This window comes from Pogoniulus pusillus, chromosome 7, assembly GCF_015220805.1.
Source record: "Pogoniulus pusillus isolate bPogPus1 chromosome 7, bPogPus1.pri, whole genome shotgun sequence".
NCBI lineage: Eukaryota > Metazoa > Chordata > Aves > Piciformes > Lybiidae > Pogoniulus > Pogoniulus pusillus.
This window is the reverse complement of record NC_087270.1, coordinates 42011872-42031713: the sequence shown is the minus strand read 5'-3', so window position 1 is coordinate 42031713 and position 19842 is coordinate 42011872. Positions and strand designations below refer to the sequence as shown.

Genomic DNA, 19842 nt, shown 5'->3' with positions numbered 1-19842 from the left:
TCTCTGGTGCAGGCAACTTTGTAAAGAATTTACAGATCTCTTGGCCCAGGACAGGACGCCCATTGGAAACAGCAGGCCCACCCCTATTTTGGAACCGGGCATTCAGAGCTGCTTGACTCACTTCAGCCTCATCACTCACGGCTTTGGGGCCCCTGCTATCTGCGCTGCCCTCACAGCCCTTCAAAACTACCTGACTGAAGCTCTCAAAGGCATGGACAAGATGTTCTTGAACAACAACACTGCTAACAGGCACACATCTGGCGAAGGACCAGGTAGTAAAACTGGAGACAAGGAAGAGAAACACAGAAAATGAGAGAGAAAGAGAGAGAGAGAGAGAGGAAAACAAACAAACAAACAAACAAACAAAAGAAAGAAAAAGGAAAAAAAGAAAGATAAAAGGAGAAAAGAAAGAGAGAGAGATAATCTTTGAAAGCAAAACGCTTTTAATTCTAGCTTTAAAAACATTGGATTGGGCTTTGGATGAATTCTATTAGGTAGGACAAAATAATAATAATAAGAATAACTACAATAATAATAATGATGATGATGATGATAACAGACAATAATTTAAGATCAGAGGAGCACAATGGCGCAAGACCAGTGGTCCAGAGTCTCTTGCCAGGAACATGTGAAGACAACCACCAGGATATTTTTTTTTCCCCCTCCCCTCCCCCCAAGTTCTGTTCTTTCACATTTTTAAAATAATGATTTTGGGGGGGAGGGGAGGGGGGGGGAGGGAGGAGAGAGGGAAGGGAATATAATAATAATAAATAATAATAATAAAAGAAAGAAATGAATAACTTATTGGAAGAAATCGGAGAAACGTTTTTGGTGTCAGTGCTTTAATTTCTCGAGAGCTGCACGGTCTGTCTTGCTGTTAGTTTTGGTTTATGGTTGGTTTGGATTTGCTGTTGGTTTTTTTTCCTTTGTCCTTCTTTTACTTTTTTTTTTTTTCTCTAAATGATGTCCTGTATCCACCCTAGCCAAAGTCATCTTCCAGAGAGTTCCTTCCGAGCAACCCCATCGCCTCATTCCGTGCCCCATCCCGCAACTATTCCCACCTCATCTCACCACCCTGCCTCTGTCTAGACTAGGAAAGCAGAGGAGGTGAGAGAACAGAACAGACCTCTCACAGAGCCATCACCCCCTGCTGGCTCCAGCTGCGGCCATGGCAGCGTTTTTAACGTTCTGTGCTTCAAGCCATCAGAGCTCAGGCAGCTCAGGCAGCTCTGGGTTTTAACCGCATTGTTGTTTTTCCTGGTCTAGACAGAGTCCCTGCTTAGATTCAGCGTTTACAGGTGTGTATGGGCGCGTCTGCCGATGTGTGTCCATACCTGTGCATGACTCCATCAGGGGCTGCGTGTCTCCTCTCTGTGTTTAGATGGATATGGATGTGTCCATATCCATATCAAGTACCTGTGCATAGCCACATCTATTCATGCATGCAAGCATACCTTGATGATTTAGTACTTGCCTTGCTGGTGAAGCACCTTGCCTGAAGTGGGTTGCAAACCTGGAAAAGTAGAGGCCCGGTGAAATGTCAGCACTGCCTGAGTTCTGAGGCTTTTGAGATGTCTTTTTTTGTTGTTCTGTAGGGAGTTTTATATTCCTAACTATGCCAATGTGTCAGCTCTTAATTTCTCTGAGTCGTGTGTGTGAGAGATACCTCCCCCCCCCCCCCCATTTTTAGAGAACTGTTAAGAGCAACAGCAACAGAAAAATGAGTGATATGAGTACGTGATTCTTTCTCAGGAGTATGCACTATTTTATTTTCTTCTGTTTCCTAAAGCTTTGCCCGCTTGGCTTATGAGCTTCTTCAAAGAGGACTAGAGATCCCTACACAATATATCAGGTACAGAGAAAAAAAATCCACCATTCTGATATTCTGATACTTTTCTATTTATTTCCTTTTTTTTTTTTTCTTATTCCAATCCAAGCCAGTTGTTTCCCAATTCTGTAGGTGCACTTCTTTAAAGAAGCTCAAAGGGGATCATTTGAAGGAGATTAAAAAAATCCTAAGCCTAAATCAAGGTGTAAATAGTGCAAGGAAAATAAGAGCTGTGTTGAATGTTGCCGTGCTTTGCTCGGCGCTAGGGGTTTGTGCCCAGGGAGGAAAGGGTTGCCATGTGAGCTGGCTCCTCGTGGTGGGAGTGGGGAGGGCTTGCCAGGGAATATCCTGATTTCTGAGCTCAGACTGAGGAAATCTGTTCCTCTTGGAAAGCCTTTTTAAAAACAAAACTGTCTTGTGACTCTTGCTTTAGAACAAGTCACAGTGAGGGGAGAGACCTCCTCAACTTCAGTGTTTTTCTCGGTGGTTTGGTGTGTGACAGGATGTCTTGTGCATATGATTTGGGGGGCAGGGTGGAGGGGAAGGCTGATTTTTTTTCCCTTTTTTTTCTTTCAACATAAATTTCTTTGTCTTCTATGGTAAAAAAAAAATAATGCTGACTTGTAAGGGGATGAATTTCTGTTTGGGCTCTGCTGTACGGGGTCCTTGCACGTGTTTCTCAGCGGGGCAGGGCTCCTGCACTAACACATCTTTTCGCTTGTGTCAGAACAGTCACTGGGTGTGGGTGAATAGCAGAGCACCAGTGGGGTTGTGCCTCCTGCAGGATCCTTCTTACAGATCTAGGACTCAATCCCACCCATCCAAATTGGCACACCTGAACTCAAAACAAGGGAGAAAGAGAGACAAAAGAGGAGCCTTTGTCTTGTTCTAGTTTCTAGACACCTCCCAGAGTGGATGGTGGGAGAGGAATAATGCAGCAATAGGCTCCACATCCTCCAACCAAATTTTCTTAAACAAATGAACAAAAGTGCAAACCAGGCTCTTGACTGTCAGCTTGGTGTCTTTAGCTGTCTGAGACACGGTCACAGCTGAGGGGCTGCTCTGCTTCTTGCATCTCTGCATAGCAAGTGAAGGTCTCAACTCTTGCCCTCTCCCTGTGAGCTGGACACGTGTGGCAACAGAACCCTGGGAAGGATGCAGGCCCAAGGACCACTGCCTCCTCTGGTGCTGCTCCTCAGTCACATATCTTTGGTTCTTCTGGGGCACAGTCCTGTGGGAATCTCATGTGAGGAAAAGAGGGAAACAGGCAGATAACCTGGCAGATAACCTTTTCCATAGGCTGCTGGGGTGAGTTGGAGGTAGCCTTCAACCCTGGAAGGTTCCTGTCAGGAGGTTTGGTAACTGGCAGGGCTCTGCAGAGGTGTGGATCTCTCAGAGATGTAGATCTCATGGATCTCCCATCTGTAGGTCAGGGATCCTCAGACTGAAAAGCAGCCCTCAGGCAGCCCTTGATCCTCCAAATCCCACCCGTTGTCAATCACCCAAATATTAGCAGGTCCCTGAGGGTGGGCAGCCCAGACTCCAGTGCAGGGTAAGCCCCAGCAGTGATGTGTGGGAAGGGGAATGGCTACAGATGTGTGTATCTGGTGAGGAACGATTGGCACCACAAGAAGATAGACGCAGAGCACGAAGTGTCAAACGCTGCTTTGCCTGCCCGTGGCGAGGAGCCCATGGGCCCAGGTTTCAAGTGGGGCTTCTGGGTGTGGAGAGACTCTAAGTTAGCTCTCCATTTTTCACCCTTCTAGCTGTGCATACAGGCTTACGGGGACCTGTTCTCTGCACCCTGCACCTTCCAGGTGAAGGCTTTGGGGAGATATTGGTGCTGGTCCTTCCTTGTGTTTTGTGGGGGATCCTGGGGGTGCTTTTTCTAACTGTAGAAGGCAGTATCCCACCACCACTACTAGCTAATGAGGAGAGGGAATCACTTTCAACTTCCTGGGGAAAGACCTGCACACACATGTGCTTATGTTTATGCACGTGTGAGGGCCTGATCCTGCTGCTGAAATCTCCCCTAGGCATAGGTTTGGTCACCTGGATCAGGACCTAAACCTTGAGAAGGTTGAGGGAAGAGTTTCAGGTGACTCCTGGCAACTTTGGATCTGCCCCTTGTGCCTTCTACCCAGAAGAGACAGAGCGCACATGCCAGGCTGTGCTTCGCCCAGGAGAGAGAGCCAAATGTAAAACTCCCCCTGATTTCAGTGGGATGTCCCCATCTGCTCCCCAAAGAAGGGAAACAAAATCCACACAGCTCCCGATTTAAATGCAAGCAGGGAGAAAACATGGCTCAGGAACAGATTTGTCTCTGTTCTTCCCCTTAGCTCAGTGCTGGTTCCAGAGGGAAATACCCATTGCTTGGTGGCTCCTATCAGAGTTGAGGACTGGGCTCAACCCCCCACAAAAATTAAACTCAGCCTCCCTCTGGAAGGCATTTTCCTGCTTTCCTACACTTTCCCAGCCTGACTACTTGTGCTGGCAGGGCACCTCAGACGTTTATCTGATAATTGAGTTATTAAAAGATTTGGTTTCCTCGGGATCATAAATCAATAAACAGGAGGATTAACACGGCAGCTTTCCTTTCTAACTCAAGGGAAAATTTTGATGAGAGACCGTGAAAAAAGTTTGTTTTCAAATCAAACAGGTGGGTTGCTGTGCATTTTCTCCCATTCTTAGTCTCTCTCTCTCTCTTTTTTAATAGCAATTCTCTATTTTCCATTGGAAAGATGTTTGTTTTCATATGCTACCTGGCTTTTTTTTTCCCCCTTTTTGCCTTTGTTTTTTTGCTGTTGCTGTTGTAGTTGTTGTTCCTGGTTGCTATTCACACAAGGTGTGAAGGAAACAAGAAGCCAATTTTATGGGAATCCATTTACAACCCAGCGATTTCTTTAAAATCGGGTCGTGTCTTGTCCCACCTAATAGAAATTCTCTGTGAGAAGCTGTTTCAAGTCCCTTTGCATCCCAGACCGACCTCATCCAAAAATCCCCAAATTTGCATTTGGGGCTGGGAGTGAGGGGTGGAGGATGGTTTTAAGACCTTTAGATGTGCCCAGAGGGCTTATTCCCTTCCCCTGCTCATCTCTTTCTTAGCGGTTTATCACGCAGACCTGCGCGGCTCTGTGTTAATACGTTCCTCAGAAAATTTGGTGCTCGTTTCAGCTGCTGTAAGCATTGCCAGATCGATCCGGCCAAACTCCCCCTCCCCTCCGGCTTTCCTGTGGGAGAGAGACCGTAGGCTTTTTACAAATAGTATATTTTCCTATACAAAAGGGGGGAAAAAAAAGGAAAAGAAAATACCCTCAAGTACCTGGCAAACGTCTGAACGTGCCGAGAGAGACGAAAACGTCGTGTGCCAGAAAGAAATAAAGGAAAACAAAAGCCCCAAACCCGAATAAATGGAAAGCTCTGAAATAGCAAATGAGAAACTGGAAAGGTTACAGGAAAAGAGGAAAAAAAAAAAAAAAAGAAAAAGAAAAGAAAAAGAAAAATCTCCTTTTATGCCCCAAACGATACCTTTCACCTCCTCTTCTTGAAAACCAATCTGTCCATGCAGTGAGAAAGATCAGTTTATCAACTCTTCCTGAGAAGAAAGCAACGCGGAGAGGCATTCGAGTATTGAGTTTGTACATATTTATTTATGCTTAATTTAACGGGAATGTGTAAATACGGCGAGCAAGTAGTTTTTGGGTTATTTATCTGTGACTCTATACCTCTGTGAATGGGTGGGGGAATTTACAAGCAAAAAAAAAAAAAAAAGGAAAAAAAAAACACCCAAACAAACCACACACAGACACAAACCCCAAACAAATAAAAAAAAACGGAAAAAAAAAAAAGAGAAAAACCCCACAAAACTGACAAAAAAATTCCCGCTTGACTAGATAGTACCTGAATCTTTTCTGTTCTTTATAGACAAGCTGTTATGGTAATGGGTAGAAATTGGTTTCTTGTCCAGTGATGATCTGATTTACATAAATAAGAATAAGAATAAAAAAAAGGAAAAAAAAAATAGATGGTTGTGTTTTGTTGTGTTTTCCTCTTTCCCCCCCCCCCCCCCCTTTTTTTTTTTTGTTTGGTTTTTGGGCTTTTGTTCTCTTTTTTGAATTGTTGGTGCTGCTTTGGTTCTGCAGATGGATTTACTTGTAACGCCAAGAAGTCTTTGTTTTCCCAAGCTAGGCTTTGGGAAAATTCAGGATATGTCTCCACATTTAAGGAAAAAAAAAAAAAAAAAAAAAGAAAAAAGAAAAAAGAAAAAAAAAAAGGAAAAAAAACCACAATAAATATTCGCTTCTCAGAAATGTTGGTATTTTATTTCTTGTCTGACTCAAAAGCATCCATTTTTTTACCACTCTTACCTTTTCGTTCTAAGCAGACCTATTATAAACCTCATGTCATGTTAATGTGAGCTTTTGTTTCATTTTGCTCTGAGCAGCTGAATTAGAATGAAATCTTTTTCTTTTCCAAGTACTATTATTACTAAAGGGAAAGGTTATGTAAGCCTTCAAGAGCAGGAAACTTTTTACTATCCATTTCACTTACGTATAGATGGATGCGAGTGTGTGTATATATATACGTGTACGTATATATATATATATATATATATACACATATACACTCTTCTATTCAGATGGAGAGTGATGTCCATATTCACAACGCGATTCTCTTCTTCCTCTATGCCTCCAGTTGTAGAACCAGTAATTAACAAAGGGAACTGTTCAATCTAAATAATTTTCCCCCTCCCCTTCCCCATCCGCTCCCAAATAGACTTTATTTCAGTTTGGAACCGACGCTCAGGGGGATCGAGATCCTCTGTGGTTAACCCGGAGCTATTCGGGAGTTTACCCTGCGGTTAGAAGAAGGACAAGCGACAGAGGACAGAAAAGGGCCTCAGGATTATTGCTGCTGTCATTATTATTACTGTTATTTTGCCACTGTGAATGTAGAAAGCCACCGCGTTTTGCCTGTAAACGAGAGGCTGTCAGTGCAACCGCCTGCACAGTCACCCTGAAAACAAACACACGCGTGTGCTGTAGCAGGGAGCCCTGGTGGGGGGAACCGGTTCAAAGCGTCGCTTTTACTGCCGTGAACTTTTTCAGAGAAGCACCCGCTCTAAAGACTTGTCTGCATTGGGCTTTATCTGTTGGGTTGTAAACGGTGGATGGAATTTACTTTTTGGTTTGTTTTGGTTTTTTGTTGTTTAATTCTCCCCCCTCCACCTTACTATGTCTCTAGGAGAGAGGTGGGGGAATAGCAAATAAATAAATCCATCCCCATCTCCATCTCCCAAATAGCCTCCCTTTTGCCTCTCCTTCCAGCTTGGACTACAGAAGCTGACTCAGCTGATCACCCAAGGTGTCCAGAATAAATCATTATCAGCATCAGAAGAAAAAAAAACCCAAACCCAAACCAACAGTTAAAAAATCCAAAACAATCCCAAAACTTGCAAACGAAGCCCCCGAAGTCTGTTTTATGGAGAAGCTTGCGAGGCTCGGCTGCTTCGGCTTCAGCCAGGCTTGGACTCAGCCGTGACCTACTTTCTTTCCGTGGTGTGATGGCAAAAACGCCCGGAGCAAGTTCGGGGGGCCAGAGATGGAGAGAAAGGGTGGGTGGCAGAGAGGGGGAGGGGACGACGGGGACTGGAACAGCAGTGCTCAGGGTCCGAGTAGAGGGAAAACGAGGTGGAGGGAGCAGCAGAGCTACGAGAAAAAGAGAACAGGGAATCCCACCCACACCCCTTCTCCTTATTTTTACCGGGGCTTTACAGAGAGAGGAGTGGGGATCCGTCAACGACGCCATCCCCCCCCCCCTTCCAGCCCTTTTGACCCAAGTATGGGGTGAAGGATGCCCGCGGGCAGGGAGTGATGGGAAGACCAGCGACCCTGGAGCTCATTTCCAAACGGCAGGCTGCTCGCCATGCTTTTTTCGTTGGTTTTGTTTTCTTTTGTTTTACTCGCACCGGTATTATTTTTAGTGGAGCACATGTTTTGCATGAAGCCTTGCGAAACAGCTCTCGCAGTTCCCGGCGGAGTCTGAGAGGGTTGTTTGGGGGACGAGGGGGCAATTAAGGAGTTTCTCTGTTGTTCAACCACCGCGCAACAGCTATGTAAAAAACGGATTAGGGAAAAAAAAAAGGCACCAGGAGAAGCTCTTCCATAACTCAGCAAAAGCACCCGCATGTGGAAGCAGAAGGGCTGCCTTTAAATGCGGCCCGGCAAGACGAGGAAGAGCTCACTCCGAGTTTCCCAGGCTCCCGGCGACAGTGCCAAGGTTGCAAATTCAAAGCACATCTATATGTATATATTTATAGCAAAGTGCACAGCTGGCTGCTCCGGAAGGCTGCCGGTGTGCCGGTGTGCTCCCCCAGGGCCAAGGTCTCCTCCCTCTTCCCCCGGCTTGTGGCCAGTGCTCCTTGGGGTGGGCTCTGGAAACGGGGTCAGGAAGGAAGAAATATTCCTGCTGATCTGCTGATCTCTGCTTCATTGCATTTTCCCAAAGATCTTCAACAAGCCAAGATCAGCTTTCTTCTCTTTCCTCTCTCTCTTTATTGCCTTTTCTCTTTCCCTCTTTCTCCCCCCCTTTTTCTTCTTCCCCCCCTTTTCTTTTCTTTTCTTTTCTTTTCTTTTCTTTTCTTTTCTTTTCTTTTCTTTTCTTTTCTTTTCTTTTCTTTTCTTTTCTTTTCTTTTCTTTTCTTTTCTTTTCTTTTCTTTTCTTTTCTTTTCTTTTCTTTTCTTCTTTCTTTCTTTTCTTTTCTTTTCTTTTCTTTTCTTTTCTTTTCTTTTCTTTTCTTTTCTTTTCTTTCCTTTTTTCTTTCCTTTTCTTTCCTTTTCTTTTCTCTTTTATCTTTTCTTTTCATCTTTTCTTTTCTTTTCTTTTCTTTTCTTTTCTTTTCTTTTCTTTTCTTTTCTTTTCTTTTCTTTTCTTTTCTTTTCTTTTCTTTTCTTTTCTTTTCTTTTCTTTCCTTTTCTCTTTTCTTTTCTTTTCTTTTCTTTTCTTTTCTTTTCTTTTCTTTTCTTTTCTTTTCTTTTCTTTTCTTTTCTTTTCTTTTCTTTTCTTTTCTTTTCTTTTCTTTTCTTTTCTTTTCCTTTTTCTTCCTTTCTTCATTTATCCCTTCCTCTCTCTGTTTCTTTCTCTTTCTTTCTTCCTTTCTTTCTCTTTCTTTCTTCCTCTCTTTTTCTTTCTTTCTTCCTCTCTTTCTCCCTTTCTCTCTTCCTCTCATTCTTTCTCTCTTTCTCTCGTTCTTGTCTCTCTTCTTGCATCTCTCTCTCGTCTAATCTCCTGGTCTTTCTCCTTTTCTGGCTTCTCCACCAGACAAGGTTAAAAATAAATGAACAGCAGCAGTAACCCAGCCAGATCATCAAGACTTCCCCTCTCCATCGGTCTCTGATGTTACTATCTGCTTTCCCACTAATGACCTGCAGGGACCTTCCCTCCACCTTGCCCCAGTCTCATTTTTAAACTCTAGGTAGTTCAAAGTTTCCATTACAAAACTTCACCTTGATTTATATAGTCATAAACGGCATTTTTGTCTTCATCCCTTTGGGGTGAACTCCATGTTTTTCTTTCTACCTTTTGCTTCCTCCCCTTCCTTTTCCCTCCCCACCTGCATGGTATAGCCTACATTTATAAGAGAGCTCATAAATAACGTCTGGTGTCCCTATGATGGAACTAGTCAAATGTCTTAAATAATCCCCAGTACCGATACATTCGCTGAATTCCTTTGTTTTCTGTCTGTCTGTAGCAAACAGGCGTCCACACAGGTTTTGTCCCCGTAGCTGACTGTGTGTCTGTGTGCGTGCACAGCTGTGCCAGGACGTTGCGTTACAAGCAGTGTCACTACTGTGCGTGGCTCCCCTGCGTCGTGCAGGGTCGCTCCTATTCTCCTATTCGCACACCGCTGCCGACTTCTAGGAGTTGAGAGAATTTAATTAAAACCAAATAGAACAACCAAGCGAAAAGGTTCTCATTTTTTGCCTTCGCAATTCCGCCCTTGCAGTAGACTCCAGCCGGTGCAAAGGGCCGGTCCTTCCTGGCGCATCTCGCTCCGCCCCCACCCCAGTTCTCTGTCCCCACATCCCGCAGACCCCGAAGCTTCAAGCCGAAGGCCTGATCCGGTACCCTGAGGCAGCGGAGGAAGGGTTCTCCTGGGCTGCCTTCCAGCCAGGCTTCCCTCTTCCTGGGAATACTTTCTTAGGAGGCGGTGGCGAGGGTGGGGCGTGGGGAGATGGTGGTGGATCAAAAATATGGGGATTTACGAGTTAAGAGTGTCTCTACATCTTCTGCTCATGTGAATAAAAAACCCAACCAATCAAACAAAAAACCCAAACCCAACCCCCCCCCCAAAAAACCCAAACAAAAAACAAACCAAACCCCAAACCCTCCAACCAGTAACCCCCTCAAACAACCAAACAAAAAAACCCCCAAACAACCAGAACACCCCAAGTAACCCCAAATCAAGAAGAAAACCCCCAAACTCCAAACAACAGGGTCTCAAGCAACTACAAAATCACCGCAATTGCTTTGGCGATTCCTCGAAGCGCTGCTGAAATGAAAGGAATGTGTGTTGATTTGCCTGCGTATTTCTCACCTGAGTATCCAAAGACAATACTTTTAACCTTTGGATATGCCCTGGATGGGGCCAATGAATAAATCCCTCCAACAACACCACCACCCCAAACCAAACGAAGAAAAAAAACAAGACGAAAAAGCAGCCTCCCATTTCAAACACTTCTCCACCCACCTCCCCCCAAAAAAAGAAAGTAAAAGAAGTTTAACACTTGACAAGGTGTGACAAGGTGTCTTTTAAAAGCCAAGATAAGGGCTAGGCTTAGTTCCTCCCGCTGCAGCGTGCCCTAGCCAGTTCCCCAGCGTGGGGAGGTGCCGTGCCAGCGATTATTAGTGCTCTTAAAAAAACAGTGACGTGGGCGGAGTAGCCTTCGCCTTCTAACAACACGCGAGAAGGATGCTTTGCTTAAATCCACGGGAACATTTCCTTCAACCCAGAAACGTTTGGTTCTATTTCCAGGTGGAAAAAAATAAGCGCGTGTTGAGGTTTGCAAAGAGCGTTGGGTGCAGTTGCAATGATACCTGTAGTTTCGCTCACGTAAAACGACAGGGTGAGTGGAATGTGTAGTGGACATTTCCCCGCCTTGTGAATGGAAATCCATCAAAGTTCCAGGGAAGGGTCTCTCGTATTGCGAAGCCAGCACTAACGATGGTTAGTCTCGCCCTTGGTGCGCAGTCTTCGCTCCTACAAAATTCCCAGGCAGTTAATGGCTGTTGCCTGCAAAGCGAGAAATAAACCCCCCAAAACTGCATGAGGAGTCTTTCTCAAACGCTGCGAGCAACGATCGGGACGAGCGTAAATCCCGATCTCACTCACACTGTTTTATTTCAGTGCGGGGTAGTGCCTGTTTTGGCGAGCCTGTTTCCAGCTCCATAAACAGAGCCTGTTTCCAGCTCCGTGCAGAAAGTCACAGTACAGTACCAGTTAGCAATGGGAAACAGGGGGGGTGGGAGAAGTGAAAATGGGGCTAGGAAGCATTTTTGAGTAAAGAGTTTTCACAGAGATGGGCTGGGGTTCAAGACTCGATCTCAAGTAGGCACAGCGCGAGCAGGAAAGAATGAGGTAAGATGTTAAAACGAAAAGTTCTGGATTCTGATGTGAACATTTGGTGGCGAATGTGGGAGATGGCTTTGTCTGAGGAGCACAATAAATATCGCCTTTAACCTGCCCCATGGAGCCGCTGGTCATCCGCTGCTCCTCCTCAGACTCACAACGCACAGCGCAAAGCAGACGGCTGAAGAAGACTGTGAAAGTGAAGGACACTCTGGTTAAAACCTTTCCCGTCTTCCTTTTCTGGGGCTTTGCCATAGCCGTCGGAGCCTGCAGCTTTTTCACGCACATGGCAGCTGCCGGAGGAGAAGGGGAACGATGGCCGAGGAGCAGCAGGGACCTGCTTCTCTCTTACGCTTCAAAGGTTTCTTTAAACTTTAACTTAGAGGTGACATGAGAGGAGCTAAAGTAATTCAGCTCAGACCTGTAAACTCGCATTTTGGAATCTGAGGGATTTCCTTCCCCTCCCTTTTTAATTTTGTTTTATTCCCCCCCCCCCCCACTTTGCTCTGTCTTGGGAAGTTGGGGTTTGTTTGGAAAGTTCGGAAAGGCTAAACGACCCGAAGTGGGCGAGCTGGTTGCAGAGGGCTTCCCTTTCTGGATAAGAGGTGGTAATTATAGCGGTTTTCTCGCCAATACCCCCACCCCCCATCCAAAAAACACGCCCTGGGCTGGGGCGCTGTGCAGTTCTGGGGAATGAGTGTGAGAAGGGTTTTTCCCCCCTCCTCCAGCTGTGGAAGTGCGTTCGTGTTTGTGTACGTCTATGTACTTGTGTTACTGACCTGCGGGAAATATTTTGCAGCTACTTATCTCTCCCGCTGCAGAAAATGAAGGCTACAGGATTGTTTTTTCTCTTTGCTGTGCTGCGTTCTCCATCTCTGTGTGTGTGGTTGCCCCAGCCCGTGCAGGCAGCCTCTCACAGACTCTTTTATTTGCCACCTGACACACGGCTCCGGGAGGCTCTTGCTGCACTCTGGGCTATAAGCCCTGCCGGGAGGGATGGTCCCCGCTCAGAAACACGCTCGGCTAAGGTTGATGCAAATCGAGAATTGACAGCTGATGCGAGGAAGGGAGAAGAAAATTTGGGTTAACCTCAATGACAGCTAGGGTCCAGGTAACACTCTGCTCAAGTTCGGACAACAAAGATGAAGATCTCTTCGGAAGAGCTCGTTCTTCCTGCAACTTTATACCCATCTCCTTAGAGCTCTGCAGTCCTCTCCTCCTTCATCATGGGGTCTGCAGGGCCCCTTCTTCCCTCGGTGCGGGGTGATAAGGAGATTGCCCTGCCTGCTTTACTTTCCCGACCTCCCCCCCCCCGCCTTTCCCCTTGCCCCCTTCCTAACATCCTGTCAAGCAATAGGCTGTAAAATAGTTATCCAGCCCAGCACGCAGGCAAGTGCCGTTTGAGAGTAATTTCTGCCCCGAGCGTTTGGCCGGGGGCAAGGCAAGCGTGCTCTCTAACTGATCAACCTGGATATTTCATTATTCATTAATTTACTGTTTAACCAAATCCCACTCATTATCAGAGGCAACGCTTGGCAGAGCCCAGCGAACAGTAGCAGTTGGTGTCAGGCGTGGAGAATTGGCCCATTTGATCCTGGGCTGTTTTATTATTCAACACCACTGACTGAGAAAAAGGCCCATGAATAATAAAGAGCCAAAGCGTGTTTGAACTGAGAAGCATGACACAGCCTTACAAAACAGCAGTTAGGAAATTAAAGGCGAGGTGGCCCAGGCTTTGCATTTTTTATTCTCACTGTGGGCACAGGCATTGGGATCCCACATTTTAGTTGCTCCCGTGTTTATTGTAGCTCTTATTACCATTTCCCCACAAGCCACTTGAGAGGTGTGACTCCAAAATCTCAAACGGTGTCTTCTTTTTTATTGCAAAGTTTCTCTCTGCTCTATCTCGATTGTAATTTTGGTTTCAATAACCTCACAGATTGTGCCGTCTGCTTTATCTCCCTTCCTTTACTCCATAAGTAATGAGCCGACTACAATCATAAGATCTGGACCACTTTGGATGTAGATCCACAAAAACATTCACAAGAGAAAGCTAAGCACTGGGACACAGAAACTCTGCCCAGATCCTGAAAGAACTTCAGGGCTGGGACTAGTTCATCGGGATCAAACCTCCAGATAACTACTGTCACATTTTGACACCACCTTCATCTCCAGGCACTGTCTGATCACCAGCTGAAAAGGAGAACAAGAGGACACAGCCTCAAGCTGCACCAAGGTGGGTTTAGGCTGGATGTTAGGAAGAAGTTCTTCACAGAAAGAGTGATTGGCATTGGAATGGGCTCCCCGGGGACGTGGTGGAGTTGCCATCCCTGGAGGTCTTTAAAAAGAGTCTGGATGAGGCATTTAGTGCCATGGTTTAGGTGATTAGGAAAGTGATAGGTGATAGATTGGACTCAATGATCTTGAAGGTCTTCTGCAACCTGATTAATCCTGTGATTCTGTGAAGAATGCCCCTCCTGGACAGTGACATCATTAGAAAATAAACCATCTTGGTTGCCAAGGTTCTAATAGAGATCATGTCTTTTACTCCTCCAAACCTGGATCTTTGCTTTTTAGCCCCCTTACATATGACATCACAGGAGTCATCTCAGGTATGCCAGAATCAAACTGCATTTTCTGAAGTGCTCCCATTTGTTAGGATGCAGAAGGCTGTCCTGCTCAGCATAGAATCATAGAATGGTTTAGATTGAAGGAGACCTCAAAGCTCAGGCAGTTCCAACCCCCCAGCATAGGTAGGGACACCTCCCACTAGAACAGGTCGCTCAAGGCCTCATCCAGCCTGGCCTTGAACACCTCCCTGGGCAACCTGTGCCAGTGTCTCACCACCCTCACTGCAAACAACTTCTCCCTAACATCCAGTTTCAATCTCCTCTCTGCCAGTTCAAACCCATTCCTCCTCATCCTGTCATTACCAGACCTTGTCAGTAGTCCCTCCCCAGCCCTCCTGCAGCCCCCTTCAGACACTGGAGGGCTCAGAAAAGTGATGACATTTACCAGGTCTTTTAAAAGAAGGTTTTCTTCTCTGGCACAGCTAAAATATGAGGTCCAGAAAAATAGTGAGGAGCAAGCAGCCATCAGCAGCCTTGAAAAATCCTGAGCAAAAGCTCTGATTTGCAGAAGTCATCCAAGCATAGTGGAGGGAAATAAGTCACCTCCAGCCACAGTAACCGTGTTAGTGATCCTGGAGTATTCACAGTAGCCTAGCTCGAATCTCACCCTCTTCAAGCTGAATTTGTAAGATGCTCGGGTTTGAAGCTGAGTTTTGCAAGATTTTTGGGGAGAAATATTTTTTCTCAGTTGCCCTTTTGATCTTTGTTGGTTATGACAACATGCACTAACACGCACAACATGGGCACCTGCTAGGGAGGTTTTGCTCCCCTCCATGACACTGAGGTGGAATGGCTTCCAGCTCTCTTTGCAGCAAAGGTCAGCCTTTTAGTCTTCCCATGATCAAAGGACAGGATGTATTTTGCTCTTCTTACTTCTCTAACCCTATTCTCTTGGCTTTGCCAAAAGTTATGGCAGTAGCAGTCCTTCCGGAGAGAAGAAGGCTCTGAGGTGACCTCATTGTGGCCTTTCAGTATCTGAAAGGGGCCTACAAGAAAGCTGGGGAAGGACTTTTTAGGCTGTTAGGTAGCGATAGGACTGGGGGGAATGGAACGAAGCTGGAAATGGGGAGATTCAGAGTGGAGGTTAGGAACAAGTTCTTCCCCATGAGGGTGCTGAGAGCCTGGGATGGATTACCCAGAAAGGTGATCAAAGCCCCATCCCTAGAGGTGTTTAAGGCAAGGCTGGACGAAACTGTGGACAGCTTGATCTAGTGTGAGGTGTCCCTGCTCATGGGGGGGGGGGTGTGTGTGTTTGGAATTAGATGATCCTTGTGGTCTCTTCCAATCCTGACTGATTCTACGAGTCTAGAATACTTTAGTCCTCCCTGCATGCAACACTGGCACAACACATGGTGGTAGGAACAGAATAGGGGGTGCCACCCCCATAGCACTGGGACTAGTCTTTTCCATTTATCATCTGTATCTGTTCAGACTCAGACACTACTTAAGATGCTGGGATGATGAAAAGTGATTGCTCCTCCTCCTATTTGTGTCCTTTCCTGTTTTCTCTCTCATTCTTCCTCCTGCCTCCTCAAGATACACCCAAGTGGGATTTCTGATAGTTGCTAGCCATGCAGGGAATGATCACTGCAAGCCTGAGTGAAAGCTATCTGCACATATTAGTTCTGGTTAGAATCAGCAAAGACCTCCTAAATGATTTAGAGTTGCTTGATTTGCATCAATTGTTTATTTAATAAGAAAAGTAGCCACTTCAACCCCACCCCACATGTCTTGTTTTATTTGTGGTCTGGCTCCCTGCAAAGGCATCTTTGAACAGGCCATGTGTATCCTATTGTGGCAGCAGGCACTTATCCATGGCCCTGTCTCATCTTGCAGGATTCTTTTTGGGTTTGATTGGTTTGGGATTTATTTTTATTCTTTTCTTTTCCTTTTTTTTTCTTCTTTCTCTCCCCTTCCATTCCCCTCTCTCCCCTGCCATTGCTTCCAGAACTGGTGTGAATTTCATTGGGATTTTCTATTTTGATTAATAGCCCCCCAGTCCAAGCCCCTGTCAGGAAATGTGGCTTCCTGAGAGCTTCACCTCAGCTTTTCAAATCAAAACCTGCCTTAGGAATCACTTCAGATTATCAGAGCTTCCTCTTAAGTCTGGTTCAGCCTGGCTGTGGGTTTTAAATGCTGGAAAGAAAGAGCTGTCTGTACATGTGGGTGCACATGGTTTGATGCAGATGATGCTTGCTCTGTTTATGCCTTTAGTGTGTCTGAATGGCATCTTTTTTACCCTCTTTCCTTTTGACCATTCATTAATATTCACAACTATAGTTAGTGTTACTGGAACTGGATGTATCTGGATGTATTGTATTGCACTTTGTTTGATGCATTGGCACAGCAATGTGCCCTTGTGGCCAAGAGGACCAATGGGATCCTGGGGTGTATAGAAGAGTGTGTCCAGCAGATCCAGGGAGGTTCTGCTCCCCCTCCACTCTGCCCTGGTGAGACCTCATCTTGAGTATTGCAGTCAGTTTAGGGCTCCCCAGTTTAAAAGGGACAGGGCTCTGCTGGAGAGGGTCCAGCAAAGGGCTACAAAGATAAGGTTCTGGAGCACTGCTTGATGAGGAGAGGCTGAGGGACCTGGGGCTGCTTAGTCTGGAGAAGAGAAGACTGAGAGGGGATTTGATCAATGTTTATAACTATTTGAGGGCTGGGGGTCAGGAGGGGGGGACAGGCTCTGCTCACTGCTCCCTGGGAGCAATGGATGGAAGCTGCAGCACAGAGGTTCTACTTCAACACAAAGGGGAACTTCTTTACTGTGCAGGCACAGGCTGCCCAGAGAGGTTGTGGAGTCTCCTTCTCTGGAGCCTTTGCAGGCCTGTCTGGATGTGTTCCTGTGTGACCTGAGCTAGATTGTGTGGTCCTGCTCTGGCAGGGGGATTGAAGTCAATGGTTTCTTTGGGTCCCTTCCAACCTCTGACATCCTGTGAGCCTGTGATCTGGTGACAACAGTCCCACAGCAGTCCACATTTCCCCATCCCATATTTGTGTGGGTTTTACATAGCTGTGATGTGGGTCCTGTCATCATGAAGACCATAGGCATATGGTCACAAAATGACCTTTGTCTGATTGTAGGAGAAGAAGGATTTCACTGGCACATAGAGTCATAGACTTACACAACTGCAGAATAATTCGACTAGGAAGGTTGGACTGGATGAGCTTGGAGGTCTCTTCCAACCTGGCTGATTCTATGATCAGTGTTTTGCTTTCAAAGCATCTTCACAGGTGCAGTAGAAGATTGAGTAGGGGCCCTTCATACCCCTCCAAAAGAAACTCCAGCACTGTCTCCTCTCTAGGGAAAGGCCTGCCTTTTGCTCAGGTGCCCAGCACTTTGGCAGACACGGTTTTCCTTCCCACTGGCTACTAAGAATAAAGCCAAAGAGAGCAGGCATTCCTCAGGAGGTATACAACAAGGATTCAAGGTGATTTGCTGGGAAGGCAACATTCTATGGGAACAGCAAATCTTCCTACTCCTTGGTAGGAAGTGGGTGTCTGAAAAGAAAGCCACTCTGCTGTCAGGATGAAAGGAGGGCTCTGGTGCTTGCCTGCGCGCAGGGAGGTGGCGAGCAGGCGCAGCCCAGCGAGGGCATGGAGCGTAAGTGGATGCGAGTGCCAGGGAAGGATTATGTCGTAGGTGCAGGTTTAATCACATGTGATTACAATTGAGTGTGGGGGGGAGGTGGGCATCACTGGTGGTGTAACTGAATGGGGAGTGTGAGGGTGTGACTGTAATTAAGTGTGGGTGCAGCGCTCTGAGAATAACGGAATGTGAGTGCCAGGAGCTGGCTATGTAACCAAAGGTGAAAGTGTCTGAGTGAGTACATGTTAGTGGAGGGCAGAGGGCATGATTGAAGCTGAAGGTGAGTGTGGCTGAGTGTGGCTGTGATGGAGCCAGTGGGTGATCAGAGGGCTCTCAGAAACGAGAGTGACAGCAGTAGGGCTGCAAGAGCTCAGCTGGGAGCCGGTGTTTCTGGAGTCAGTCTGTGTTTCTGGAGCCAGGGGTGGAAGGGGTGAGCACAGGGGTTGCAAGCAAAGTGCTGCCTGGGTTTTCTAAACTGCAGTGCTGGCTGGGACAGCCCTTCTGCTGCTGTGCTCAGTCACAGCAATCTCATTGACTTGACTTTAGCTGAGCATGCATGAATAAGTGCTCACTACTGGGAACAAGGACTACAAAATTAGTGGATGCAATTAATGAACCCAATAATGAACAGTACTGGATTAGTCTACAAAATATTGACTACTTGCTCAAATAAAACACTATAATTTTTATTTGTTGCTGTTGTGTTCATGCTCCCAGTTCAGGCAGTTTTCTGGTTTTACATGGAGTATAGACTGTAAGTTTACTGCAGGGAATTCTGTACAAAGCAGGAATTTCCCAATGGCTGTTAGAAGGTGCTTGTGGCAGAGAGGTTTACAGCATGGGCTACCAAGAACTAAATTAATCTAACCAAGGAAAAGAGCTTAACATCTCAAAAACTATGCATCCAATCAAAACTAATTACCCAGCTTGATTTTCTCACAGCAAACAAACTCGATGAACAGCTCATAGGCTTGAGACAAAGGTGCCTCAAAGAACTGATTTGGAATGTGAATTGTAACCTCAAAGACCATCTGTGAGCATAAAAAGTAGTCAAATCAATTTAGTCTTTCTTTTCCTCTCCAAACTAGTTAGAATCATAGAATCATAGAATCAGGCAGGGTTGGAAGGGACCACAAGGAGCAGCCAGTGCCAACCCCCCTGCCATGCCCAGGGACACCCTACCCTAGACCAGGCTGCACACAGCCTCAGCCAGCCTGGCCTCAAACACCTCCAGCCATGGGGCCTCAACCACCTCCCTGGGCAACCCATTCCAGCCTCTCACCACTCTCCTGCTCAACAACTTCCTCCTCACCTCCACTCTCACTCTCCCCACCTCCAGCTTTGCTCCATTCCCCCCACTCCTGCCACTCCCTCACAGCCTCAAAAGTCCCTCCCCAGCTTTTTTGTAGCCCCCTTCAGATGCTGGAAGGCCACAAGAAGGTCCCCTGGGAGCCTCCTCTGCTCCAGCCTGCACAGCCCCAACTCTTTCAGTCTGTGCTCACAGCAGAGCTGCTGCAGCCTCTGAGCATCCTCCTGGCCCTGCTCTGGACACACTCCAGCATCTCCACAGCCCTCTTGTCCCAGGGGCTCCAGAGCTGGATGCAGGACTCCAGGTGGGGTCTCAGCAGAGCAGAGCAGAGGAGGAGAATCCTCTCCCTGGCCCTGCTGGCCACACTTCTGCTGCTGCAGCCCAGGCTCTGCTTGGCTTTCTGGGCTGCAAGTGCACACTGCTGGCTCCTGCTGAGCTTCTCCTCCAGCAGCACCCCCAAGTCCCTCTCCTCAGGGCTGACTCACCACCTATGCACCCATTCTAAAGCTTTCAGTGACATCAGTGGCCCAAGACTGGAACCTTCAGGTGTAAATTTTAAGGAATGAATCAGTGCACACTTCCATAAAGGTTCCTACTGGAAATGACTTGATTAAAAATAACACACTTAGGAGAGGTGTTTCAGCTCCAGCCAGACCTCATTAACAGAATTACTCTTGATGTTCTCCTTGGCAAGCCTGGCGTTGGGTCTGCTGCAAACTCCTTTATGAGGTTGTTGGAGGTTTGTGCAGCACACAAGAGCTGCAGTTGGAGAAGTGTCACTGCATGAGGCTGTAATCCTCGCTGTGGTCAACGTGTTGAGAGTTTTATGTTTCCTGACCGCAGGATCTTTCCCCAAAG

General features: G+C 46.5%; 1 protein-coding gene across 4 annotated transcripts in view; it reads left to right on the top strand.

Moving 5' to 3' along the window:
- The window catches only part of TFAP2B (transcription factor AP-2 beta), a 29279-nt gene extending 28592 nt beyond the window's left edge, over positions 1-687 (top strand). For all 4 annotated transcript variants that reach the window (XM_064146706.1, XM_064146704.1, XM_064146707.1 and 1 more), the window contains one exon: positions 13-687. In XM_064146706.1, coding sequence (XP_064002776.1) covers positions 13-313 — 301 coding nt within the window. In that variant the 3' untranslated portion in view covers positions 314-687. The remainder of the gene's footprint in view (positions 1-12) is intronic.
- Positions 688-19842: the final 19155 nt, after the last annotated feature.